Genomic DNA, 27,545 nt, shown 5'->3' with positions numbered 1-27,545 from the left:
CTATTCGTTCAGAAATAAAGCTTGCAACAGGAAATTAGAGTACAGAACACCGTCACATGCACCTACGCAGCAAATTTACCCTACAACTAACGCCAAGCCTTTCATCCCTCTGTGTAGAGATGCCTCCCGTTCATGGCAATGAAACAATATGTGGAGCTATAGCATTCCATCTCATCGTTGAGGGACCAACAGTCTACTCCATAGCTCTCATGTCAGGTCATTTACCGTATCCTCTCATCGGGCCTTGAATTGAAACAAGTATCCCAGGAATGTAATTTCATTCATTTGGTAGAGTATAAAAAACTATCTGGAGAAGCTTGTGAACAAGGTGATCCCTTTAGACCGGACCTATATTAGCATCTAGGTTCAAAAACTGTGTTTTTTTATGAGTTGATTTTATATGTATACTTCGGGACTTACGCCTCGAAAATCACCCAACAAAAGAACAAGGTGATCCTAGTTGGAACATTTCATACAGGTGAACCAACACAATTCCTCAGTAGCCCCTCTTAGTTACATCACATTCCTTAAGCCGTCATAAAAATTAAATAAAATAGGATCCGTGACCGCGAGAGAAACCTTGACTTGATATTTTGTTGAAAATTTGATCTGTCTGGACAGATTAACCTTTGTTGATAACCTTGAAGAAACCGAGAAGACGAAAGCTTAAGCCGTCATAAAAATTAAATTACATCACATTCCTATGTATTGTAACGATATTGTTAAAGGAGGCCCTGTATATAACCTTTGTCTCAAGCTGAAACTCGAAGGAGCCTGAAAACTACGGTGGAGACAATTTCTGCTCTCCCTATTGTGAGTCAGGTTAGAATAGACTTAGCAGAGTGTTCTGTAGGCTACAGTTTTCATCCTTCCTCGATGCAATAAAAACAACGGCTAAAAACTGTAAAACATAATTCGACGACTACGTATCAGAGCTTTCCCTACATCCTCAGACATCAGTGACTTTTTGTGGTCAATGGAACATCGCAATGCTTCTCCCTGTCAACCACAACGATATCTCTTCACGAGACCTGCGACAAGGCCAAGTCTACGGTAAGTACCAACCTCCCACTACATGATCAACATCTAAAAGATAAACAAGCAACGCCAGACTTTCCTGACAGCGATGCAGCGGACCTAGAACAGATATTGAATTGTTACGAAACAGGACAAAACTGCGAATATCCTACTGTAAATTTCGATGTAACGACCTCTCATCGTCCCGAACCGATGGACCGCTCCGAGAGTGCTTCCAAAGTGCCGTCTGCGTCCACCTCTAGTCAGTCACAAGACTCTTTCACAGCAGGTCATGATCTTAAAAGCGGCCCGGACAACACATTACCGAGATTTACTCCTATCCATAAGACAACGCAGCTGCTTCAGAAGCTCCCACCTGTCTTCGCCGTGGAAATCTCTAGTACATGTGAGAGGGTCTTCCAGGAAGAAAAGAACACAATCTCATATATGACTTCGAAGTTTGAACCCAGAGAGCTGAGAAATCAGTCTTACGTCTTACCTTGGGATCGTCAAGCGCACGAACCAGTACCTGTACATCTGATTGAGAACCTTCAACATGGCTTTGGATCGAATCCATCGACCATTTTGGAAAATCGTCTCAGTCGAAGATGTATTGAACAGTCAAAAATCTGGTTTCTCTTAACAGATGGTGTGATTGAAGAGGAACGTGTCAATACCTTTGCTAATGGCATTACTGGAGCGGGACTGCATGGCACTCCATCCGTCATAATTGTCTTTGGAAACACGTCTCGTCCTCCTTCTCGAAGCAAATTCTCAATTGGCATGTCTATCTGTGCACCATCGTCGCACTGCGCGGTTCTCTTTCACGACGTATGGAGTGATAAGCTATTTGTCGTTCAAGCTAAAGGATGTTTCGCTAGTGTGCTTCTCAAGGGTACCTACTTCAAGTGGTTCAGTGGAACGAAATGGACGGACTTTCCCCAGATTTCCTACGATACACTGCTGGAGGTCCAAGTTCCCGAGCCAATCCGTCTTTCCAAAGATGAAGTGGCCCTGCCTTACGCCAAGGTATTCGACATGAAGTCGATTTACAACGACTCTATGAGCGACCAGGATAAACTCCGACTGGTGTCAAACAACTGTGCCCTCGATTCGATAATGACAGTTGCCAAAACGAGAGGAGAAGGGTTCCTGGTGAAGCTGTGGATTGAAAGCCTTCGTAGAACGACAAAGAAAAACTTGACAATAGAGAGAGATGATGTCGACTCACGAGGGGAAATCGCCATGACAGTACTATTGATGGCAGCTGAGCGAGAGCTGAATGCAAAAGATACTCGCCACAAAGACATTTGGTCTTGTTTAAAATCTGGCACATCTCCTTGTTGGTCGAGATGCAAGCAAATGCACGTATCTAGCCTACTGGACTATAATCGCGCGCGAGTCCTATATGAGAATAGGAACAATTGGGCCAACTTCGAAGCCAAGGTGAAGATGGAACGAGCAGCATACAGGCGTCTTACCAAAGGTTTACAAGAGGTCCAGTCAGCGATAGGGATACTAGATGACCCTTTACCAAACGGTCCAAGTCTCGTCCCGGCTGACACATTTTGGTATCCTGCTAGCGGAGTAAAGACAGCAAGGGGGAACATGAAGGTTTCCGTACCTGTTCAACAAGGTAATTTGGGCCAAGAAGATGTCGACAAGGCAATATTTATTTCCGGCTTCAAGGGCACCCGAAAGCTTGACGTAGCTGCACGGTCAAGGGCATATGCCACCTGTGCGATATGCCGAGAACCCAATTCGATCCAAACATTGCTACTACGAACAAGCCCAGAGAACAACAAATTTTCAGACCTACCATTGCCCAACCAAAACCTCGAACTGAAGTTTCCCTTGTCGCTGGGAAGTTGTCCAGAGGTCGACATCATTCTGCCACTTATTTGTTGCGATGGCTGCGCATTCCTCCTCCTGAGGGTTGACAAGCGACTCAACCCTTTTCCACTTGGCCATCAAATCGCTGCGGTACTCCCACTGGTATCGCTCCAGGACAAACAGAATCGAAGGCTGTGGCGGCAGAAACTCGCAGAGGTCTATAGATATCGCTTCCACGACACTACTGTCTTTTCTGTTTTCCTCGCTACCATCTGCAAAAGAATTGAGAATATCCCCAGTTTGGCACACTCAAAGTGCTTCAAGTGGTGCAGAGACCAGCTCTCCCAGCTTCCAGGGATCCGAATATCCAAAAGCGCCAGCCCAAGACTCGTCACTAGTCTTCCATCGGCAGTCGACAATGTGGTTCCGCCGCAACAGGTGGCCTTTTTTGCATGCCTGGGAAACAAATTCTATCTCAGGGAAGTTTTATCGCAGCCAGTTGAGGGTTTTGTTGTTCTCGTTCAGCTGGCAAAATCGATGAATGTTGTTAAACCAGTGTCTATCCAAAACTTGGTTTGGAAGCGGCTCCTCTGTCATTTCATACAACAGGATTTGCGCTTGCGATCTAATTTTGGGGTAGAATACGCCAATGCGATGTTGCGAGAGATCACACAAGAACCTCGGTCTTCTAGCCAAGTGATAACCTTTTCGAAACCACGAACATCTGTCTCATTGACTTCATTGGTCAATACTTACCTTATCCCTCCAGGATCGACCACCATATCGGACTTCTTTCGCACAGCCTACTTCGCGGGAGTATATAGTACGACGGAGTACAACATAGCGCTAGCGATGTTTTTACATATGCTGGCCAACATCAAGTACCATGGTGAGGAGGCAACGGATATTTTAGAAGAGATGCAGGGCATGGCAAACAAACTTCGCTACGTCGGAGAGGACATGAGGAGCGTTTTTGAGGATCCGACGTCTATTGACGAGCCTGGGGCTGCTTATGTCATGGCTCATTTAGAGTCTTGGCTAAAGTACATTGTGTTCAGAAACTAAGCTATTTTCTGGCGTGTCATCTACAGAGATTAATTTGATCATTATCACCCATTCAATACTGCTTTTAATCACATACTTTTCCAGCTCAGTGTATATATCAAAGAAAATCAGTGCAATGTACAATTTACTGCCACTGAGAACCGAAAATAAGAGTTCAAGAGACTCTACTCTCATTGTGTGTCTGCTGCCTGGAGCATTGAAAGAGGGTTATGAGAACGTTTTTGACGCTGACTTCTGATGAACTATAACGGGTATCTTGGATAATCTTGTATAGCATGCTAAGATATTGTAGAAGTATAATTATTCAGATTGCTAAGCAATGCTAGGGATCTTGCATAACTTGAGAGAAAGGAAAAGAGACCATATTGCATCAATAGGAGTTATTCCCACCTTACACCCCGCTGTGGTAGCTTGCGTTGACCAGGTTACTCGTCTTTACTGGGGAGGTCTCAGGCCCCCACTTCCTTTTGTTTTGTATCCTCACCGCTAGCTTCCTTCCTCAATCACACATCATCATCCCCTCCGCAACACTCAAATTCACACTTTAATATGGTGGCCCGCAGAGCTATACCCAGTCATCAAGAGACATTTTGCTGTTTCTGGTCAGTTCTTGTCAACTTAAAATGTGATCTTATTCCTAATTCAAGATAGCTCAGGGCCTTTGGCAAATGTTAATGACACTGGGATCCGCACCGGCGAGGACACTGACGATTCAAGTTCAGAAGATGAAGTTCAAGAGAACGACATCGATGAGTCAAATTTCGCAGAGATTGCCATTTCGAATCGAGATCGCGCTGTTTGGGAGAAATACGTCCGTATAACACCTCAATTTCCTGAGACGTTTGTATCTCCTCCTTGGTAATTGTTACTCGTGTTTACATGTCACGCGTATGCTAACATATAACGTCCTCAGCCATGTCGACGATGACGGTCTTGTTTCGGTTGATGGATCGGAAACAAATGAATGGGAAACAGATGAATGGGAAGATCATCTCTTGATCCATTCAGTATGTCTGGCCTTCATATGTCGGCATAACAGCATAACCCCAGAACAACTATGGGATACCATATTCGGGGTCACCCATGGTTTGAAGGAACTTAATGGACAGATCACCGGTATCGATTACTACGAAATCGCAAAGATATGTCAAAAATCCTTTGATTATGACGCATTTGCACAGAGTTCGGAATCGAAAACAGAAACATCCCACGACTTGGCATGGCTACTAACGAGACCGACATATCTGCCTACACCCCGGGAGCTCCAGCTTGTGACCACCATGGACCCGACTCCGCGATCTGGACACAAGTTGTTTGATATTCCCGAGTTATTCGGTTATATCCTTGACCAAATCGCCGTTGTGCCTAACGCCGTCATTGAATCGGAGCTGAAACCCCATACGACCAAATGCAACCAGCGGGATGGCAACTATGTCATATTCGAAGCTCCATCGGCTATTACCGCAGCCAAAACCCTGCTTTCACTGGCCCAGGTGAACCGATCGTTCTACCACACGATAATGGGCAGCCGACAGGATCTGTTTTTACAAGCAATGCGGAACTTTGGATGGATGCTTCCTTTCACACCAGCCGATTGGATCGACAGTGAATGGCCGGATGCAGTCTTGAACGGCAACGCTATTTCGTTGGCTTCCAAGTATGACTGGCGTGCTTACATGCTCAGTTGCCTTCGCAGGGGTTCCCCGAGCCTTCGTAACCGATGGAGATTACATAAGGTGGCAGTACAATTTGCTCGAGGACAGGAGTACAGGTCAGCAGAAGGTCGGCAGAGCTATTGGAAAGCAGGAACCTTAGCCTCCAAACCTGATTTGGAAAAGTCGGAGGCAAAGGGTTGGGAAGTTGGCGTACAGTGGTGGTAAAAACGATGAGCTAGAAGATGAATAGAAACAGAAGGGTCTAGTGATATTTGAAGATGTGTTAGATATCCAGTCGATGACATAAGTAATAGGAGGCCAAAACAAATAATGGTGGCTTGGATTGTTTCTCTAGTTGAACCCGATCCACATTCACATCAAGAATTGCCGGTACCATCCACAAGAGGCAGCCTATTGATCTCACCATACATATAGGAACGTAGACTTCAGAATCCGCCCTCTCATTAGCCTAGCCCCTGCTGAGTGAAAGAGGTGTCTTCTCCACTCTTCACGCCCTACTGTGCCGCTAGTAGAAGGAATGTTAGAGCAGAAAATAAGCTATGATCAGGGTCTACAGATAAGTTGGATTGGCTATTTCGCCTTATTGCTATTGCGCAAACATTCAATGATATTAAATAATGAACTACAGGGCCCTCGCAAAGGATTATCAACTCTCTATCAGTCGCCGTGGTGAATGAGTGTAGTTGTCAAGAGTTGGACGCTTAACACTAACTTCTCAACTTATTCTCAAGCTTCATTAGTGGGAGTTGACACGTATTTAAACCAGATCAATCCATATTCATGCCACAAAGAGAACGAGAGTTCTTTAAAGACACAGGTCAAAATTACAAAATACGCCTTGACTTCTCATCGGAATATCCGGTGGCTGAGCCAGGTAGTCGACTCAGCGAATGTATTGTAGTGGAGGTTGCAGGGTAGTAGATCGTCAGCAAAAGTCACTCAATCTGGATGGTTACCATCCAGGTGGGCTGGGGGTATATATCTAGACAGAAATAGAGGGGTTATTCTGTAGCAATTATTGGGTCTGTATTTTTGTCCTTTGGCACACATGCATGAACCATCCCTGCCTTACTCAAGGCATGGACAGATATACACAGCCCACTGTCAAGGACATGGCAATCTGCCTACACATCACAAACAGGACTTACAAGAAGCAAAAGAAGTGGAATGATAACATTTATGGCTTTACTCAGGCTCCCTGTGCGCTGATTCTGAAGTCATCTCATTGGAATTGTTGTTTTGTCGATCCCTGCTTATTGGCATCCACGTGTCTACGCTTGAGTCGACAATATATATAAGCCCATCCTCAGCTGTAAATCTCTGGGCATAACTCATTCCCTACATATTTACCCCAAGCTGACTTCCAATGCCGCCACAAGTCTTACCCTTCTTTCCTATCGAACTTTTCAACACTCATCAATTGCCATTACTCCCTCAGAAGATGCATGCTGTTCTCGAGACCATCTCTGAATGGGCGCCCTTTCAGATCGACGCCTTAGGCCTAGTCACGATCTTTGGCGCGAAAGAAATGAACACATGTGTTGGGAACCTGACCAAAAGTTGGGTTACGGAATGGCTTCCCATCTTGGGATCATATGCTGTGGCTAATAACGAAATTGCCGACCCCGAACATGGTTATATCCTTTACAACATCACCGACGGCATCATGGCTACCGATGTCGCAGCTTGGTTTACACGATGGCTTTCTTCCTTTCCACCAAATTACGCGTCAACTGTTATCAGGCTTAAAATAGATGAGAAGCCCCTTCCAGTTGCTCGAAGCATATTCGCCATGGCAATTGGTGGTTCAGCCATGGTGCTGTCACTTTGTCTTGCCATTCTGACAGCAGACCCATGGGGGATCGCCAACTCTCTTGCCATGTGTGGTCAAGTCTTTGTCAGGCAACATATGGTCGGACAACTACGAGCCTCAATGGACAAAACAATCTCCGACGTTGATCGTGATCCCGGCAAAGACGTTAAAACCTTTCTAACGCTACCGAATGGCAAGGCTGTAACAATCGTTGGACCCCTGGGATTAGTGCTGGGCTGTATCGTCACAGATGCCCGGCCACTCAATCCGCGTTACTACTTTCTCGCGCGTGCCATCGGTTGGGCCTTTTTCGCCACCCATGCCATTGCGCTCGGCATGAGTAACTTGTTCAACCAGATAGTGACAGTGATCATCATGCTGGTAGGAACCTATTTGACCGCTACTCGTGTTGGCGACAACTCTGAAATGATAGGGTCAGGCCTACGTTTGGAAGTGGAAATGGGTGACTCTGGGTGGACACGAAGCCAAGCATACGCGAATATCGGAATGACTCCGGAAGAGGAGGATAAGATGGTTCACTGGAGTTTGATGCCACAGAAATCAAATACAAGGTGGTGGAAGAGGTACAATGCGAGGGAATTCACCATGAGTCCAAGGTCAACAGTCATAAGCCTGGAGCGGCAGTTCGAAGAAGAAGGACCTAGATAGGTTGTTCAAGACACAACCGATGAAAAGTAGTCCTTTTCTCATTTATCTTTCAACAAGTATTGAGAATTATCAACATGGCGTGTTCGAACCTTCATGGGGGACTCTTGGAACAATCTTGGAACAATCAGGATTAGATGAGAGTCGCAATCATGTTATACTAGATAGGTCTTGATAGTCATTGCAAATGCCATAGATTGGAAACAGAAAAAAGAGATCATGGAAGAAAATTGGAGATCGGGGGACTGATCGACTATTATACAAACTTGGAATGAATAAAAAACTAAAATGAGTAATATCCGAACATTGAGGCTGCCCCCAACTGGTTATTTTTCCATAGCGGTTGGTTCCAGATTTGAAACAATATTTCACTCAAGTTACGATGCTCACATTTTTTCCAACTCATCCACGGTGACCTTGTGAGATCCTCCCTCGCAATGGAACATATCACCCTTTCTCGTCCATGCATATTTCATCGGACACAGTTTTAACCTGTGACACTTTCGTTTCAAAGCTTCGTCTTCTTTTTCCCGCAACTCTTCCATTTCCTTGACCGACAGCTTCATTTTACCTTTCTCGACCTTTGACTGTGACTTGTCATCGTGAGACTCTTTTTCTCGCTGGAGATGTTCGGACTTTGTAACCTTCGCCGATGGAATGTCGTCCGGGTCATCATCAGCTGAACGCTTGTTGCTACGTTGTCGTGACTGTCCTTGCTGGGCCAAACCCTGTGGGCCTTCGCCAGTCGTTGATGCACCTTTGGCCCTTGTTTTGACACTAGTCTGTTGACCGCTTTGATCTTCGGTTGCCTGATTTCCGTCTTTCGTAGCAAGTACCTCCCTCACAAGTCGATTTGTTGATCTAGTCAAAGAACTGAGTACCTCATCAGCCACCTGGTCGTTTGTCTTAGTCTGTAGGTTTGTTAGAAACAGGCCGCGACGTTGTTCAGTCATCTCGTGAACACATTTGGCGATAAGTTGGTAGGTGACACCGAACGCTTCTTCCGGCAACTTTCGTGAGATGGTCTGAGCCGGAGCGCCAAGCCCAGCTATGTGTTTGAGTTCGAAAGCCTTCGACGCTATTTTCTTGGCGAGGACCTTCACGTCTTTCGCATTCTGGAACCCCGTGGCTTGCTGAAGCCTCAAGATCGCGTCTCGTAGCTTAGCCTGCCCCTTGAGAGGTGATTCCTCGTGTATCTGGAATGAGAGAGCTTCGAGCTCACGCCTGAGCATACCAATACAGTCATCTGGCATGAGATTCGAGAAGACAATCTCTTCCTCGAACTGTACTTGGAGTGAAGGATTCTCTTTGAAAAGAACGTCAATCTCTTTCGAGGAGTCCGATAAAATGATGACGATGGTTCTGGGATACGAGATGCTAGAGATGAACTGCAGCATTTCTTCCAGTGCTTCCCTACCATACTGACCATGACTCAAACCACTTGCTCCATTGATCACAAGAACCTTCCCCAGGGCCTTTTCGAGTTGAGTTCTTGTTTTCGGTGCCGTCTGACCAACATACTGGGCGATAAAGTCCATGGGCGTTTTTTGAACAACTTCAGATGACGACAGAAGCCCGACATTGTAATAGATACGGCCCAAAGCTTCCGCTGCCGTAGTTTTACCAGTGCCTTGACAATTGTCAGCCTATTTCAAGTACTAAAGGTAAAGCAAACTCAACAAGAACTTACCAGATGGCCCTTTGAAGGTCAGCATGTTAGGTAGAAGGACAGATGGGTTTGTCTGACCCATGGCCTCCCCACCAACTAGCTCATACTTGATAAGGCGCTGGATGATATCTTTTCCTAATCTCCCTTCGAAATACTGCTCGCATTTCTCATTCCTTCTCTCAAGATCAGGATCAAAATCTTCAGGTATAAGAGGAGGGTTGCTCAAACGTTCTTCCTCAGATAGTTTCGATAACCGGTAAAGGTAGTTGTTTTTTGCAACCCCAAGACATTGATCCACTTGAGACGCGTTTGCAAAATCAGGACGAGTTGAGGCCCTTACGAGCATATCCCGGGCGATGTCAAGGGCATGACTCGTGATATCCAGCTGTTCCAACTGCAGCTTCCTGTAGAGAATCTGGTCCATTTCTGAGGGACTGAAGTTGGAGAACTTCCAGGGTCGTGCAGCTTGAAAACGACGTGACAGGCCTGGATTCATGTTCCTCATCAAGTTGGCCATGTTCTCTTCATATCCTAGCAGGAGGATACATCGGTCTTCATTCGAGTCTCCTTGAACGTTTGCGACGATGGTATCAATCACACTGGCCTTGAAGCTGCCTGAGTTATCACCGCCGTCATCTAGCATATATGCTTCGTCAATGACCAGAACCTTGCCAACAGTTGCGTTGAGAATTGCCATTGTCTTTTGTTCAGACTCGCCGACGTGAGACCCAATGAAGTCTGCAGGGGATTTGAGAACAACTGTTCAGACGTCAGTTGATGCAAGAGTGGGATTTGCGGTCATTATCTTACCATCGCTTTTGCTGAGCAAACCTAGATCGCTGAGAATTTGTCCATAAAGCCTTGCAACAGTAGTCTTTCCAGTACCGGGTTGCCCCACGAGTACATGATTAAGCGGAACCTGGACCAACTGCTTCAGCTGAAGTTCGCGTTCGTAGTTGTGCTGGAGAGATCCGATCAGACTTTCAACCGACTGTTTGACTTCCTTCAGTCCCACGAGACTTTGCAATTCTTCCCAGGCTCTGCTTCTGAAGGCTGCATTGGGGGGTGGCCCGAGAACATCGTCGCGGGTGAGAACGAAATACCTTTGTGTCTGGACGAACTGATCGTACATGTACCTCTCGCTCCACAGGCGCTCAAGTTGACGATTGTGCATCTTTGCGATTGAGTTCTGAACCTCACGAGCGTTCCCGAATGATCGTTCAGATGACTTTCTGACCAGCCGATTGACAGCTATTTGCAACTCTAGGCCACCATTGTTTTGTTCGAACCGCATTTGTCTGTAGTTGGCTTCCAGGTTTTGGTTGTAAAGTTCCCACAATTCGGCGGCTGTCAGATTTGGAAAATTAAAAATGTATGGAATCCGACTCTCCAGGCCAGGGTTATGTTGGAAAAACGGCTCCATCTCTTCCCTGTATCCGGCAAAGATGACGACGAGCTTACCAATCTTGTCCGCCATGGATTTGAGAATCAAGTCCAAGACCTGCTTTCCGCTATTGTTTGACAGCAGCTGGTAGCTTTCGTCGACGAGGAGAACACCTGAGTCATGTCTGCCTGTCAGGAGCTTCTTTGCGTCATCTTCGAGATTTGAGGGGCCATTTGCTGCAAGTGCAACTCCTGAGGTTTCCACGAAGTCCGAGGAGGGTATAATAGAAAGGGCAGCAAGCAATTCGCCGTAAAGTCTCGCGACAGATGTCTTTCCTATGGCGCATTCATTAAAAGCCGTAAACGTTTATTGTTGTAGGGATCACTTACCAGTTCCCGGGTTCCCTTGAAAGATCGCATTGTAGTTGTCTTGTCTTGGGTCTTTTCCTTGTAGTCCAGCAACCCGAACCTTGTGTCTAAGACGTAGAAAACCGTTCTTTACGTCTTCGAGTCCTTGATAAGTCATGATCCTATCAATGACCTCACCGTCGATGCCTTTGGCTTCCTCAGGGACATTGGACCAATCGCGAGCGACGACTGAGTCTACTGGACCAAAGGGATTTTGGCGGGGCTGCGCATTTGGCATCACCCATTCTTGTTCCATGGCGAGATAAAATTATCAAGTGATTTGAAGTTGAATATGGAGGGTTGGGTATGAAGAATGGTGTATCAGAGAACAATGCACTTGTAGTTAAGAAGGCTATGAGTTCTAGATATATTGATAGCCTCAAACACCAAGGCGTTTTCCTCTTCTTTTCCTCTCATTCAATTGAGTCGAACTCCCTCCTGAAGAAGAATACGCCTTGCGAGATTGTTTTTGAGAAATTCGCAAATATTACACAGCTTTCTACCTTGCCAACCCTCATAACAGGGCGAACCTCGTATCATACTGTGACATGCCTAGGTATGCTGATCCCTATGCGTAAGCAAACCAGGATACAGGCCGCTCCGGCTGCGTGTCTGGTACCTACAGATAGCATGGGTGTAACGCCAATCATGATCGGCAGCTAATATTCAGCGATGGGTATTGCGCTCTGGCATGCTGCACGTAGCGGAATTCCAAGACCCACAGCCTCTCTAGACGCTTCATCGCCATCATGTCCAATTTGGAAATCACCGGACGGACAATTAAATACTTGGTTGTTGCCAACGCCACTGTTGCCAACGCCACCTTGGGAGGCCTCAAGTACTGTGCTTTCTCACACGTATTGGTCGCGTACGCGGTTGACATCGCCATCGATGGTTGGTGGGTCGAAAGTAAGGAGTTCTGGTGTCAAGACCCCTCTTTTCTTCTTTATTAATTGTCGCGGCCGTGACGATATGAACAGAGCGAGGACCACCGATCACAAACCGTTCCTTCCCGCCCCTCGAGGTTACAGCAGCGCGAAGGGTAACCACCAAGATACATCAGCCAAACCCTCAACTACTCGAAAACATGGAACCCAGTGGCGGAGAATCTTCAAAATCATCCTCCAGGCAAGACCAGCAGCCTGAATCGGTTCCAAGCCCAACTTCTGACCCGATTGACAATGATCGCGATGAGATTTTGAAGAGCTACGTTCCGTATTTACAAATGCTAGATGAGTCTGGGGTCATGAAATTCATTGGTGAACAAGAGGCCATCAGGCAGCTAGCCAATCCCAGCGCCCAAGGCGAAGGACAAGGTCACATCCGTCATGGCGGTCTCCTCATGCCTCAAAAGCGACACAGCCTTAAATGGGACCCGTCAGAATTCATCCCAGAAAACTGTGGGTTGTTTAACCCTGAGACAATTCTAGCTGGATCTCAACGAGCATGGTGCGAGGAGACCATGCGAGTGGGCATGAAAATGTACCAATCGAGTGAGTTTACCCAGACCTCTGCAAGCGAAGAGATCACTAAGGACTAACTTGAACAAGCGTTACGAAACAGCGACGCCCACCCGTCAGACCACCTCTCAGACCATTCTATTGAGGTATTACAGGCCATGGCTCACGTTGCTACCATTGCCGTAAAAAGCCCAGAGAATGGAACAGAATCAGAGGACATTGGTATAGTCTAGCCATCCCTGCTGTATGATATCCATGCTAAAAAGACTCAAGGACGACTAGAGAGAACCTGTGCTGAAAACTTGAACACAGTATTAAGTTAGCGTGTTACCGAATGCGCTATCCCTTACGGAAGGCCACAGGGGGCAGTGTCCCAAAAGTGCGTTATGAGTCACGTGACGGCAAAAATCAATATAATCATACCTCCTATACAGACCCATTTAATAAATATACCTACTATAAGGTCTATAATTAATAGCGCTATAGCTGCTGAATGCGCTATAATTAATAGTGCTATAGCTGCTAAATACGCTATAATTAATAGTGCTAAATACGCTATAATTAATAGCGCTAAGTATACTATAATTAATAATACTAAATGCACTATAATTAATAGCGCTAAGTATACTATAATTAATAGTGCTAAGTGCACTATAATTAATAGTACTATAGCTGCTAAATATACTATAATTAATAGTACTAAGTGCCCTATAATTAATAGTACTAAATGCCCTATAATTAATAGTACTAAGTGCGCTATAATTAATAGTACTATAGCTATTAAATACGCTATAAAGACCTTCTGTTTAAATGCATATTCTATAATTAGTCAGTAGATTAGTCCTAATTAGGATAATTATATATTTAAACTATATAGTTATTCTGACATCGGCGTCAACCTAACAGAAAAAATATCGCATCCGCACTTTTGGGACACTGCCCCCTGTGGCCTTCCGTATCCCTTGTCCGCTTAGGTGAGAGGTGAGGCCACGCCGATCTACGCGTAGCGCGGAAGGGCTGAATGTTGGGGGTAACCGAGCCAATTAGAAGGGCAAATCTAGTTGTAGAGTCAGGGGCAACAGTTAGTGTTGTTTTCTCAAGATTATTTCTTTTTTTTTTCGTATTGGTTGTTCCCACTCTGGCACCACCGTAGGTCGAGTCGAAGAGCCGCAAATTAGTTAACTTCCCGGCCTTTGATATATCCCTACGTACAATTTAGACCCATAACAAAGATGGAAGGACATCTACAGCTGCTATAGAAACATCTTCCTATCATCTCTCCACGCCACGCAGTAGACGATTCCGTGAAGATGCATCATGCAACCTCATCAACATTGCCTTATATCCCTACGCTGCATAAGGAGTCACTACAACACTTAACCCCAGTTGATAATATTATGAATCTCTTATAAAGACAGGAGTAGAATTTAAAGGTTAATTAACTAGATTATTTATACTAAAATAGCCTTTAGCTTTAGGCTTTATTATTTAACTTTTTCTAATAGCTATATCTTTAAGGCTTTAATTATTATTATTATATACTTTTCTAATTAATTCAACTAATTATTATATATAATTAATATATTAAATATCTCTAGAAATATATTTTATATTTTAAATAGTTTAGCTTTTAATTTTCTTATAAGTTTCTTTTTAAATCTTTATAGTTATTTTAATTTTTTTTTTTTATTAAATATAATTATAATATTTAATTTATAAATAAAAGCTATTAATTTAATTTTTATAAAAAAAAATTTTTTTTTATAATATAAAAATTAATAATTTTTATATATAATTATTTTATATTTTTATAATATTTAATAATTTCTTTAATAATATTAAAATATATTTTATTTAAATAATTATTTTTATTAATTTTAATATTAATTAATATTATATTATATAAGATTTATAAAAATAATTATAAAAAAAAGAAATTATTATTATTTATTTAATATAATTAAAGCTTTTTTTATAAATTATTTATATTATATTATATAAATTATATTTTAATTAAGAAATTTAATTTTAAAAGAATTTTAAATATAAAGAATTATTAATAAGTTAATTTATATAAATAGATTAACTTTTATTAAAAACCTTAAGAAAATTAAAAAGGCCTAAGTAAAAGCTTAAGAGATTATAAAAAATAAACTATAATACTTAAAATGATGTTTCTTATGAGTGAGGCTTAGTTAGGCTGATTGCATTTTGACAGAAATGGCCCAAAACCGGTCTGCCTGGTCTGCCTCGTACAAAGCCCACCTCATCCCTAGTGTAATTTCCACTGCATGATGTGCTGCCTATGTATCATGCATTTGGGCGCATTTTGGACCAAACTCTAATAACTAGGTACTCCTCAAAGAATAGGCTTGACGATGCACAGCCAGGAACTATTACGCCTGGAAATCCTGTCATTATAGGCCACGGTCGGCCTGCATCTGTACGCATGGCCATGCACAGCAAGCCCGAGACATAGCCTAATTGACACGATTTTCCCATAACGCCAACAGCGTGGTTCAGCCTGGAGGCCGCACACGGAATAAGGCACACAGATTCAGGTAGCAAATACTCACAGCATCTAAATCCCCTACAAAGTGGAGTATACAATTGTAAAAGAGTGATATATAAACACTAATTCTTGCAAGACCAAAGTATCAGTAGTCTTTTTGTCTTTACATCTGAGTTTCTCTTTCATCATGGATTTTCTTCCACGTCCTCAAAATTCTCTACATCGTTGTCCCGAGATAACTTTATTAAGCTTGGAGCAGTACGATGGTGAAGATTTCTTTCACTACCCGGAACGCCAAGGTTGGGGCCCCTGTACACCTATGAAATGGGGTGAATACTTCACAAACCCCGACCGAAGATTCATCGCCATGGTGGAAAGGTGGCTTTTGTTCGGATATCTCTTTCACTTTTTCGGAAAAGACAAAGTCAAGAACACCAACTTCGTGGACTGGAAGGGCAATCCCCCGTATCCAGTTTTAACCATGCGAGAGTTACCCCGACTATTTTTGACAGCAAAACCTGGTCAAAATCCCGACGTCGAAACGCTCCTCCAGATAGGTTTACTGAATCAACGTTTCATTCGAACGAACTTCGGTATCCCAATCGAAACGGGCAAGGATGATGAAATTCCGTTGTACGACTTCATCATGGAATTCGATGTTGAAGATATCAGGTCATCGTATATCTCACTCTTGACCTCAATTATCTTTGAAATGGGCAACGAAACCTATTTCCAACTAGTCCATCAACGACCAGCCATCGGACGCCAATTCACGGCATTCAATCTCGCAACCACAAACATGCTCTACACAGAGTTTCGGCTAAATGGCTGGTGCCCAGCAGACTTGGTTACTGTATTTCAGCGCTTCAACACGTCTTGCTTTTATTTCCTTCTCAACATGACCAATCCTCAACCTGCTGTGGATCACTTGGATCCACTAGCTGTTGAGGCTACGACCACTCGACAGACACTTCAGACCACGCCTTCAGAACCCGTTGATCACACACAAGAAACACAAGTCTTGATACAAGGCCAAAACAGTCATCCACAGGACGAGGGCCGCCTTTGCACCCCACAAAGATGCAAAGCGAGGGTACTTGATGATGACACATACAAAACCAAGCACGCGACCTTGGACTGCTGCTGTGAATTTGTCAAGGCCGATACATCAAAACTTTGTGAGATACTGCAAAAGGGAAGAATTCCTCTCATTGAATCAGTGGATCCAGATGATGATCAAGCGGAAATTGAATTGATCGAGGCAAAGCCTGGAACCAAGTATGTTGCCATTTCACATGTCTGGTCGGACGGCTTGGGCAACACCTCGGAGAATGCCATACCCAGATGCCAGCTTCGGAGACTAAGCCAGTATGTACGAGACATCAGAAGCAATCACGGATGTTATGTTTACTTTTGGTTGGACACTATTTGCATTCCACCAGACAAGACTTGTGGATGCAAGTGCGTTTCGGTCGAGTCATGCGCCCCCTGCTGGGGGCGTCAACTCGAAGCTGCGCAAAACATATCTCTTGGGCTGATGCGAAAGACATACGAAGACGCAGACGTGGTTCTGGTTCTTGACTCTTGGATCTTGGAAACCACGTGTGAAGGAAAGTCGCATGTCGAAACCCTTCTAAGAATCTTCACGTCATCATGGACTCGAAGGTTATGGACATATCAGGAAGGCTTCCTGGCAAAGGTCCTCCACTTCCAGTTTTTAGATCGGACTCTCAATGTAGACGACGCCGTTGTTGAGCTACAGGAATGCTCAGATGTTATTACCCGCCTCACGTTCTTGTCCCCAATCTTGTCGGCATACTGGGAGTTACGCCATAGCACCCAGTCACATCGACTCCTACGAGGCCGGTTCTGGAACCTGACTCTGCCTTTACCTGCTCTTACGAGTGAAGAGCTGGGCATAGGAGAATTCACCGTCCGAAACGATGAGGGTTCCTGGATAATAGAAGCGTTTCACAAGAGGTACGGCAAGGAAGTTCCCGATCTGAAAGACCAACGCGAGCAGAGTGATGGAGAAAAACTTGCAAGAAGGCTCATGACCGCCGCATCAGCCGTTTATCACCGGAGTACTAGCGTCATAACTGATGAACCACTTTGTCTTGGGGCCCTCCTTGACTTTGACGTCGCAAAACTGGCAGCTACGGAAGCTGAGTACAGAACTGAAAAGTTTTGGCAAATGTTCCAGGTGATCCCAAAACAGCTGTTATTCCTAAGTGGGCCAAAGATTGATGTCCCAAATTACCGGTGGGCACCTCTCAGTCTCCTTCGTACGAGCCAACCCAGGCTTGAACACAATGAGCAAAAGAGTCAGCTTTCTTCATGGTGGGACCGAGACCCAGAGTTCATAAGGCGCTTAGACAACGGCCGCTTGGTTATTCACACAACAGGTTTCATTCTTCCCCTGGGATCCAGGACCATAGTAACATCTCTCTATTTGCGGTTACCACAAAGTGACAAGATTTATATGTTGAAGTCGGAACGTTCAGACGCGTGTGAGCGCACCAACGATTTCTCAAACGGCATAAGTCCAAAAGGAGATTACGGCTGCGAAGAGTTTGCCATTCTTACTAAATCAGCTGACCCAGATATCACCCGCATTTCTGATTGTATACTGGTCGCTATTCAACATACCGGCGATGATGGTGTGTATTGTCGAAGAATATGTACGGTCGACCTTATCAGCTTGGACCCTGGGTCGCTCGATGTTAAACATGTCGAAATGGCGGAAGAACTGTTGTTGCTCTTATCGAGTGGTCTGCCAGGAAGCTATACAGAACGATCTGGAGTGGTAGGAGCAATGGTGCTCCAAGAGACGAAGACCTCGAATTGGTATGTTGGTTGACATGGTATTACCGTAAAATTGAATTTTAGCATGTTACGATAGTTGGCCCTGATAATATGGAAACGCTCTTTACTTACGTTCCGGTGGAAATTTTGTATATATTGGTAGCTGTGTATTTATTAAACTAGCATCTCTAATTATCTACTCCCAGTCTTTGCTCTCTCGTATGTAGAAACTCCATATCCTCTACTTATCCTCCTGAGCCTTCTTTCGCTTTTCCTCACAGTCCTTGCACTCCTCAATCCAAGTCTTGGCTTCAATTTTATCAATCAAGCCGCATTCCCCGAATTGTATTTCATCCCTCAGTACCTTGTAACAGAGGCGTTCAATATGCGTGACTGGTCCAATAGTCTTCTCGCAAACCCGGCACTCCTTTCTATCCTCAATCTTGACGCACATGTTGATTGTTTTTTTAGTAGATAGTAGTTTTTGATGATTGTCTTTATCTAGCGTGTTGTTTCGATTGCTGTATGTATTGGTTTATGTGGATGTGTTTGATGTATAAGTTTGGTTTGAGTTTGAGGTAGAAAAAAGGCCAATTTATAGTCAACTGGTAACGACAGTTATTCAGGTCATAGGTTCAATGAAGCTTTGAATGCTTGAAGATATTTGAATGACTTAGTTTGTTAGTTGCAGATGTTGAAGTATATGAACATCAAATTACACAACGATGATAATCGTTTTTGCTTTAACAGTGGGTGATTCAGATACCTCGGATACATATTTCTGTCACGAGTGTCCCTGCATTTCACGGATGTGAAATAAGATTGCCAGGACCAAATGGCGACTTGGAACGCTGTTGATCACAACGCATACTTGGGATTGTTTGCAAGATCGGCCATTTGTATTCCCATACCAGATTTGTTACTGACGTTGCCTACACGTCTTATAGATTCTGACTACTATCATATACATAGGTACTTTTGCACTTCTGGGGTATTGCTGTAGGCTGACATATTCTTAAAGATCGTAATTCAATTGCCAAACTCAAGACAGATTCAGTTTATGTGTTCTATTTAATCACCTACGCTTTTTGTACTGCTCTTGTCGCCGTATAAAAGGGATCCATCCTCTGTCTAGTACCGTATTCGAACTGCCATGGGAGTGCTTCCCAGCTGCGTATATGGGGAATTTTGTTGAATCCCTCTCATGATTCACCCTACATGAGGTTAGTCACTGTCCGGAGTTTTTGTGAAACCCAGAGCTTCATGTACTGGACTCGCGATACAGGCCCACAACCACTTAAGAGCAAGGGAGCTTCGAAGGGTGCCCTTGTTGATGAATCTCAGCATGTCGAGACGAATGAAGTCAACACTCACATGGATAAGGATATTTTGAAAGTCGATATTTTTGATATGCAGTACAAAATGCGGAATTTCAGCCGGCATGTACTGCAGACTGATAAGTAGTTTATAGCGTCACGTGTCGATGCCTGAGAGCTTTATCACTACACGATACCTGTTGTTATCGATAAGGAGTCATTGTTGCATCCTCGACATGAAAAGGCATCTCCTGGAAAGAAATCTGATAATCTGTTTTCTACTTTCCATGACATTTCCTTGAAACACACTGTCTTGGTCTGATCTCGAGCCGTGAAGTATAAAAGTCTTTTGATAGTCCATTGGGTTTAGGGGCTTATCTTTGTGGCTAAACCTAAAGCCGCCTAGTAAAAACCCAGTCATTCGCTATTCTTCCCTTCAGACTTCTAGATCATTCTCTGGACTGGAGTTACCTCCACTGACAGGAAAGCATTGCCGGTTTTCACAACTGAAAGACTGGCCATTTACATTAGCGGTACGCCCTTGTTTGACAGTTGACGTTGACACGACGCCCTGCTACTGACATTCGTGATACCCGCTTTTGCTTCAACACAACATAAAAACATCACCATAGAACACACAATTATCAATAAATATCAATTGAATTCAAAATGGCATCTGGCAAACCCTCTGAAAACCAATTCACCCTACGCACTCACCGAACTGGTGACATGGGCTATATCACACATCGTCACGCCATCATCTACGAAAAACAATACAACTTCGACACCCGATTCGAGCCTTTGATATCAAGAATCACAGCAGATTTTCTCGACAACTTCAATCCAAACCTTGAGCGCTGCTGGATTGCCGAGAACAATGGCGAATTCCTCGGCTGCATCATGCTAGTTCGAGATAAGAAACCAAAAACAGCAAAACTTCGACTTCTTATAGTGGAAGAGAGCGCACGAGGTCTCGGCGTTGGAACCGCTTTGATCCAAGCTTGCATCGACTTTGCTAAAGAGGCTGGGTATGAGCAGGTGGACCTTTGGACACATAATGTGCTGGAGGGTGCGAGGCGTTTATACGCAAAAGCTGGATTCAAAATGATTGAGAGTAAACCTCATAGTGATTGGGGAGTTGATCTAATCGGAGAGTTCTGGTCTTTGAAATTGTGAAGAAAGGAGATACTCCAAAAAGCAAGACGTAACAGGGTTTTTGTCTGTCTCAGTTGTTATACATGGATATAGAATACGAACGGGGCGAAATAAAGTTTAGCTGTGCCGCTGAAGAAAAGAAACAAAAGTCACCTTGTTCACCAATCGCATCAACTTCGTCCTGACTTTTGGGTCTAATTAGTAATTTGATGTAGACATCACACGATCTCATTTCATCAAAATGTTGATCACAGTACAGTTTCGGCCTTGATGTCAGGCCTAGAACCATCGCGTAAGTGCGCGAGTCAGGATGAACAAGGCATTGCACTCTTCGTAGGGCTATGGGGAGTTCAGCTATTAATGGAGACAACAAACAGGGGAATACGAGGATGCGGAAGCGGAAGCGGAAGCGGGCCGGTGATGCTCTGTTGCAAGGATCTGCTATCCCTGATAATAGCGAGAATCATATCATCTGATCACTAACTATCCGTCCACTTCGGAACCGCAGTGGGATTCTTAATGAGCACATTAGGGTAACTACATGATATTTATTTCTCGAACTATTTGTTTGGATAGAAGATTGCCAAAAGTAAATAGTGTTATTACTTAGTGTATAAACATCTCGGTCTTCCAAGTGAAGGAACACACATACATGTTTAACTAAAATCATCACTTCCCTGAAATAAGATGTGAATAAATGTTTACTCAACAATCATCAACTCAAAAAGCTGTCAAGCGACGACCCGGACCGGTCAATTGACTAGTCATGTTGCATTTCGTCCCCTGTTCATCTGTGCCTCTGAAAGACAACTTTTCGCCCTGACTCAAAACTTTGAACTTTCAGCTGGCCACATTTACTTCTTTTTTCTTGGCATGACATCTCCCTCATTACAACATGTCGCATAATCATGATTCGTGCTAAGTTACCAGCGATCTCAACTAATCAAGGTTAATCATAGAAAACCAACATTATCGTCAACGGTGAACAAATTGAAAAAATTATTCCCAACAAGACTCCATCCAGCAAATCTGTTGTATAACCTGTTCATCACACCGACGAAATACTCTTTGTTTCAAAGTCGCATGATTGCAAGCCACTTCTCTTCACCGTTCAAGATCATCGTCAGTGGCTTTATCCCCTATCATGCCAACTCATGTAATTACAACGACTCATACCAGTAACTATCTATCTAGATACCAGCCGTGATACACCAGGAACGCCGATCATATTATAGATTCTATATAGATAAATCCGATATTAGGCTAGTGACTACACTATTTATTTATTATTCCGGTAAAGATCTTCGGAGAATTTCAATAGTTTAAAACGCAAGTGGCTTGCGTCAAAACACCCAGGTTCACCCATTGGACGAATTTGTTCTCGGCGTATTAGAGGCTGGGGGAACACTGGCGTAGCTCTTGGTCAAGGACGTGGCCCAATGATTTACTGTAGAAAAGTACTCGTTATTAATGACAAGTGGAATCTCCGTGGCGGAACGGAGGCTCCCTTCAACAAAGAAGGTGGTTTGCAGATCTTTTGGGTCTGGGACTCGGCGAGGATCAGACTTACAAGGCTCTGAGACATTGTCGTATATTCCCCTTCCTTTTTCTCAGTTTAGTAAAGGAATGGCCAGGTATGGTGAAGATTGGCAAGGGTATGCACCACCATTGGATAGTTTCGTCTCTCATGTATGTCTTGACCGTTGGGCTCTATGCTAGATTGAGCACAGCTTCGGTTAAAAACGTTCGACTTTATCCACTTTGGCCTAGAACTATTTTTTAAAAAATAATATTTTACAAGGTTTTATGCGCCAGGGACGGGCTCGCCTAGCTAGACACGAAATGGTAAAGCCATGATTAAGCGCAACGGCAATTACATCGACATTTCTTTTTCTGTCAGTTATTTCTTGCGATGTACTTTACTTGGCATAGTTTTCGTAAATATGTAGTCAGCACGCACTCGTAGATGATCGTTACAACGGTCATCATCCCAAAAACAAGGATACAAGATTCGGGTAAACTTCCATGGGAACCAATGATTTCGCGACTCGCGCCCAACTTCGGACCATCGGCATTGCAAGATGCCGCCATCTTTTGCCGATCCTTTTACAAATAACGTTCCACAGCGGCAACTAAGCCGGGATATCGCAAACCAGGAACGAGTTGGGTTGACAAAGAAGCAATGACAAGTGGATCTTTCGTATTAGGGAAAACAACTTGCTCCAGCTCATTTACTGCTCCACGATAATGCAGACAATGGACTCCATAAGAGAAACAAACATCGAATGAGAACTGCCTGCAGGTCATGGGCATCATGTCGTTGACGACGTGGCTAGACAAGGGTGTCCCCTGTGTAGTACAAGAGTCAGTCCACTACACGAAAAGACAGACAACGGTTCTACTGTACGATAACTGCTGCTGTGTAATCTCATCTGCTGTCCAAACCTGCCGTTGTCACATTTCAAGTTATTTCTGAGGCCTGAGACTGCAGCTCTTCCCAAGAGCCTCATGTATTGAATGCAGTTAGCCGCTTTGACAATCAAGGAAAAAAATGAGGCTCTATGACGATGTCTACTTTTCGATCCCGGAGTGAATCACCCGACGAGACGTTGTTTTTCTTCCGCGCTCTGTTTTGAGGCTCAACCCCACATTACGGGCGTTTATTCAAGTAGTTGCTCTAGCGGGCGGGCGTTTATCGTGCCCGCATCGTCAACGAAGCCGTGGAGTTGTCCGTGTTCGATTTAAGATTTGACTAACTATTTTAGTTACGGTTTGTTTATAGTACAGAGTAGGATAATCCAAATGATGCTACTACACTAAAGCATAAATTAACCTTGTTAGTAAATTAATGGAAATGCAATATGATCTGAGCTTAATGTCATGGGGTTTACCATGCCCGGATCTGCCGTGTGGTAGATCATGAACAGGGGGGAAGGGGGAAGAGTACAAGGCGAGGCGGGCAGTCAAGTCAGTCTCCACTGGGTGCACTGATCCCAGGTTCAGCTGAATGCTGTTGAGGATCGTGAGCCAGATGATGATGCCCGAGGAAACATGAAAGGGAAAACATGGCTGGGGGGTCAAAGTGTGCATTGGTGAGAGTCTCTCAAGTATAAAGACCCGACTATCCTCCCTCTCAATCTCAAATTCCTCACCACCAACAATCAACATCATCTTCCAACAGCATCTTCCAACACTCTTCACTCCCACAAACAACCAGCTCTTTCAACTCTATTCAAAATGCAGTTCTCTACCTTCACCGCTGTCTTCGCCATGGCCGCCGCTGCCATTGCTGCTCCCGCCGACATTGAGGCTCGCACTGGTCACGACAACGGCAACAACAAGCCCGTCTGCTCTGCCCAGAGCAAGCAGGTCTGCTGTAACGGCATCCTGAGCTGCGCCGTTCAGGTCCTTGGTAGCAACTGCAAGTCTGACGCTTTCTGCTGCAAGACTGATGCCCCTACTGTAAGTTTCACATTCACACTATTCAACCGACTGGTATCTAACTATCTCAGGGCGCTCTCATCAACATTGCTCTCCTCAACTGTGTCGACATCCTCTAGAGGACCAGTTGCAGTAGCAGCTCACAGCTCTTTCTATGATTGCTAGGATGTGAAGGATGGGTTGATTGGTTGGATAATGGGAACATGGTGTGGAGGATACTTACGGGGAAGGCCATTGCTAGCTACTCCGTGTCAATGGGTTGACTGTTGTCTCGTATTCGCTTCTACTACAATTTGGTTGAATTTATATACTTTACTTTGGAACTTTGTATCTGGTGAAATGGCATTGCACTTGCAACATTTGGCGAATGTCTACGTTTGACTTGACGTCCCCGCACATGTTTAGCCGGCATATGCCTGTCTCATTTCTAGTCTTCACATGGATGCAGCCACCAATATTTCATCCCGTCCTGGCTTAGACATTCATATGCTTTTATTGTTTGGGACGCCAAGTGCCGGATGTCTCGGCCCCATACGTATGCCATCCCTGCTCACACATAAGAATACTAGGGGTCAGAAATATTGGCCATTTGATGTATGAGACAAAACTAATACGTGACTTGATCCTATTTGGAGTATAATATTAGGTCGTATATAGCTAAACCTTGGGCAACTATAAGAGCAGATGGCCATTTTGGAAACTAGTCAAGTCATACCCATGCTCAAACAAATCATTCCACGCAGTATCAATAGTTGGCGTAGGATACTCCAGCCTCACTGGGTTCTGGCTTTTGACACCAAACCACGACATAAACTCTGTATCAATATCAGCCTCGGCATATGAACTATTATCAAAAACCGCCAGCGTCGCATTTCCCAGCCTTCGAACAATCTGTATGCTTCGCTCTCCGACTGTCTTGCCGTGTGATATCTTGGACAAGAGTCTCACACATGTCTCAATATTAGACTCTACCACCTCCCGAGTCAATTCGTGGCGAACAATAGAACTCGCACGGATGGAATGCAACATGGTGACAGCTGCCAAAAACAAAGAATCAAGCGCCACAAAAGTGTATATGATCTTGTTCTTGGCATACAGCGCGTTGTAGCAACTGATCAAACTTATCGATGAATCAGCGCAAAGCCGAATCGCGTCGGCGCTGCTAACGGGAGAAGCGTGTGACGGGCGGTGGAGATTGATAACAGCTAGGTGGTACGCAATCTGAAACCACTCAGGTGTCTGATACATTGACAGCGGAGCGAGATATCTCGGAGCGGACAGAAGCCACGCGTTGAGACGAGTGTAGTGCTGGTGGCGGATGGCGTCGAGGTTGGCGCTCTCCAAGTTTGCACCTCCAGCTGAATGAAGAGCCGAATAAATTCCTCCGTTGATCTGGCGAAGTTCCACGATGTGGCGAAAGGCTGACATGTCTCGGACATCAGGGAGAATATTGGGAATAGCGCGGTCTGGCGGGCCGGCGAGTTGTTCATCGGAAAGAATAAGAGGAAAGGGGACAGTTATGTCTGCGTCTTGGATTCCGAGTGGTCGACCGAGAGATATCGACACGCTTCGATCCATCGTGTACAGACTCCAGAAAAGTCTCTTTCGCATTTCCGCGTCCAAAAGGGATCTCTGCGACAGACTCTCTTCTCTGTGCATCTCGATGCCAACCGCAAGCCTCAAAGCCATACCAACGGTGTACCACAAATTGACAGACTGAGGTTCATTACTTCCGTACAGACAAAGCAGAGAAAGACACCGCACACAATCAATATCCTCAGCTGCCAGAACAGCGTCAAGATCTCTCACCGCAGCTTCAAAGAAGTATTCGTGAGAAACGGGTGCATCCGAACTACTACGCGCTTTTTCCGAAGCTCCTATCGCGAGAATCATATGTACTTCAAACGTAGATAGTCTGTTTCGCGTCTGTCCGTTGCAGTAGGGAATATAGTGCTGTTCCATAAATGTTGGTCGGTGAATAACGGGATACTGCGGCCATCTGCGATCGAAAAACACGTCTATCAATCCAACTCCATCGCGATGGAGGTTGAACGTGTTTGACGTGGCAGTCGGAGGCGTGTCGCTAGCAGAAAGTCCACTCCACAACTGCCAAGGGCCACTCCTGAAACCAGTCTCGGAAGATCCATTGGCATTCGCTCCTCGGAACGTGGGAAGAAGCATTCGTCCAACATAGCCTCTTTCAAGACTTGCCACAGATCCATCTGGTTCTAGTCGTTCAATGGGACGCAACTGCATGGTGTCTTGGGATAGTGCTTCCGAGGGAAGTCTCGATTGCATCGTCAACCGGGTCTGCAGTTCATTGACGCGATCTTTTAGACGCTCTACTTGACCTCTGAGATAGTCACATTCACACTCCCTGTCTTGTCTGACAACGAGGCGATCTGAAGGTACACAGGGGACATTGGCAGCAGCGCAAGCTCCACAGACAGGATGTATGCCGTCACACTACAAATGACATGTCAGCTGTTGTTCAACCTTCCACGGCGTTATCAGGGAATCGGAAAGATTGTTCGCCAGGAGCATATGTAGATTCGTTTATGCTGCTTAGATCGGACTTCTCAGGCTGTTTATTTCCGCATCCCAAGGCTAAGGAGTCTAACTTTCTGTCACCCGCTAGAGCGTTTGATGCATACCTTTTGTTTCCGGCGGCGACATCTTTGACAGGCAGCGGATATCCTCTTTAGCCCATGACGCGGTGATCTAATTCTGTCGACAATGTTGTTGTTGTTGTTGATGTCTCTTTCGGAATGTGCGTCGTAGTTTGATGTAGTCTCAAAGACTGCGGGGAGCTCTCCATCGTCTGTAGCGGACATTTTTGGGGTGGATGATGTGGGTATATATATGGTGGTTGGTGGTCTCGGCGATTTTCAAAGTTTAATACCGACTTCTTCCCTTGCTCTGTAACGGTGAAATGAGGATGGAATTGAAGATGGAAATTGAGATAGAAACAAATCATTCGTAATGATCCACTATCGATAAGCCCATCAATCTCCGATCTAATGCCGGCGCTACCGAGGTGGGTCTATTCGGTCCTTACCTTGGCCTCAGATATTAGATAGAAAAAACAGTATTTCAGGATAAGAGACGAAATAAACATCACTTTATGCTATTGATATTATAAACTTGAGTCATTTACTGTTACTGTCACCCACTAGGTAGTCCAGTTGTTTATGGGAAGTCCTACCAGACCATGTAACTTACTGCTTCTATCATGACGAATCCCATACTCCTCAGCATCCCTCAGAATATCATCTATATAATTTAGCATCTGAGTGAGATACCAGCGAAAGTTGGAGTTTTCTCTT

At 44.6% G+C, this 27,545-nt stretch overlaps 9 protein-coding genes across 9 annotated transcripts; 7 read left to right on the top strand and 2 right to left on the bottom strand.

The window, feature by feature from the left end:
* Positions 1-1,230: 1,230 nt before the first annotated feature.
* Positions 1,231-3,915, top strand: FPOAC1_012668 (uncharacterized protein; the record flags this gene model as incomplete). The annotated part of the gene is made up of 1 exon (XM_044857018.1): positions 1,231-3,915. One exon carries the CDS (start codon positions 1,231-1,233, stop codon positions 3,913-3,915), a length of 2,685 nt encoding a protein of 894 aa, XP_044704331.1.
* A 549-nt stretch (positions 3,916-4,464) lies between these two features.
* On the top strand, positions 4,465-5,795 carry FPOAC1_012667 (uncharacterized protein; the record flags this gene model as incomplete). Its single annotated transcript, XM_044857017.1, has 3 exons — positions 4,465-4,517; positions 4,567-4,773; positions 4,829-5,795. 3 exons carry the CDS (start codon positions 4,465-4,467, stop codon positions 5,793-5,795), a joined length of 1,227 nt encoding a protein of 408 aa, XP_044704330.1.
* A 1,162-nt stretch (positions 5,796-6,957) lies between these two features.
* FPOAC1_012666 (uncharacterized protein) lies at positions 6,958-8,073 on the top strand (the record flags this gene model as incomplete). The annotated part of the gene is made up of 1 exon (XM_044857016.1): positions 6,958-8,073. One exon carries the CDS (start codon positions 6,958-6,960, stop codon positions 8,071-8,073), a length of 1,116 nt encoding a protein of 371 aa, XP_044704329.1.
* Positions 8,074-8,456: 383 nt separating this feature from the next.
* On the bottom strand, positions 8,457-11,786 carry FPOAC1_012665 (uncharacterized protein; the record flags this gene model as incomplete). Its single annotated transcript, XM_044857015.1, has 5 exons — positions 8,457-9,700; positions 9,761-9,769; positions 9,818-10,498; positions 10,550-11,458; positions 11,513-11,786. The coding sequence occupies 5 exons, from the start codon at positions 11,784-11,786 to the stop codon at positions 8,457-8,459; spliced, it is 3,117 nt and encodes a 1,038-aa protein (XP_044704328.1).
* Positions 11,787-12,279: 493 nt separating this feature from the next.
* On the top strand, positions 12,280-13,313 carry FPOAC1_012664 (uncharacterized protein; the record flags this gene model as incomplete). The annotated part of the gene is made up of 4 exons (XM_044857014.1): positions 12,280-12,439; positions 12,511-13,023; positions 13,081-13,212; positions 13,264-13,313. 4 exons carry the CDS (start codon positions 12,280-12,282, stop codon positions 13,311-13,313), a joined length of 855 nt encoding a protein of 284 aa, XP_044704327.1.
* A 2,670-nt stretch (positions 13,314-15,983) lies between these two features.
* On the top strand, positions 15,984-18,362 carry FPOAC1_012663 (uncharacterized protein; the record flags this gene model as incomplete). Its single annotated transcript, XM_044857013.1, has 1 exon — positions 15,984-18,362. One exon carries the CDS (start codon positions 15,984-15,986, stop codon positions 18,360-18,362), a length of 2,379 nt encoding a protein of 792 aa, XP_044704326.1.
* Positions 18,363-20,292: 1,930 nt separating this feature from the next.
* FPOAC1_012662 (uncharacterized protein) lies at positions 20,293-21,721 on the top strand (the record flags this gene model as incomplete). The annotated part of the gene is made up of 3 exons (XM_044857012.1): positions 20,293-20,651; positions 21,038-21,070; positions 21,709-21,721. 3 exons carry the CDS (start codon positions 20,293-20,295, stop codon positions 21,719-21,721), a joined length of 405 nt encoding a protein of 134 aa, XP_044704325.1.
* A 2,294-nt stretch (positions 21,722-24,015) lies between these two features.
* FPOAC1_012661 (uncharacterized protein) lies at positions 24,016-24,338 on the top strand (the record flags this gene model as incomplete). The annotated part of the gene is made up of 2 exons (XM_044857011.1): positions 24,016-24,240; positions 24,291-24,338. 2 exons carry the CDS (start codon positions 24,016-24,018, stop codon positions 24,336-24,338), a joined length of 273 nt encoding a protein of 90 aa, XP_044704324.1.
* Positions 24,339-24,891: 553 nt separating this feature from the next.
* FPOAC1_012660 (uncharacterized protein) lies at positions 24,892-27,053 on the bottom strand (the record flags this gene model as incomplete). Its single annotated transcript, XM_044857010.1, has 2 exons — positions 24,892-26,685; positions 27,021-27,053. The coding sequence occupies 2 exons, from the start codon at positions 27,051-27,053 to the stop codon at positions 24,892-24,894; spliced, it is 1,827 nt and encodes a 608-aa protein (XP_044704323.1).
* Between the last annotated feature and the right edge of the window lie 492 nt (positions 27,054-27,545).

The sequence above is a fragment of the Fusarium poae genome, chromosome 4, assembly GCF_019609905.1.
Source record: "Fusarium poae strain DAOMC 252244 chromosome 4, whole genome shotgun sequence".
NCBI classification, from domain to species: domain Eukaryota; kingdom Fungi; phylum Ascomycota; class Sordariomycetes; order Hypocreales; family Nectriaceae; genus Fusarium; species Fusarium poae.
This window is presented reverse-complemented; position numbering and strand designations above follow the sequence as displayed.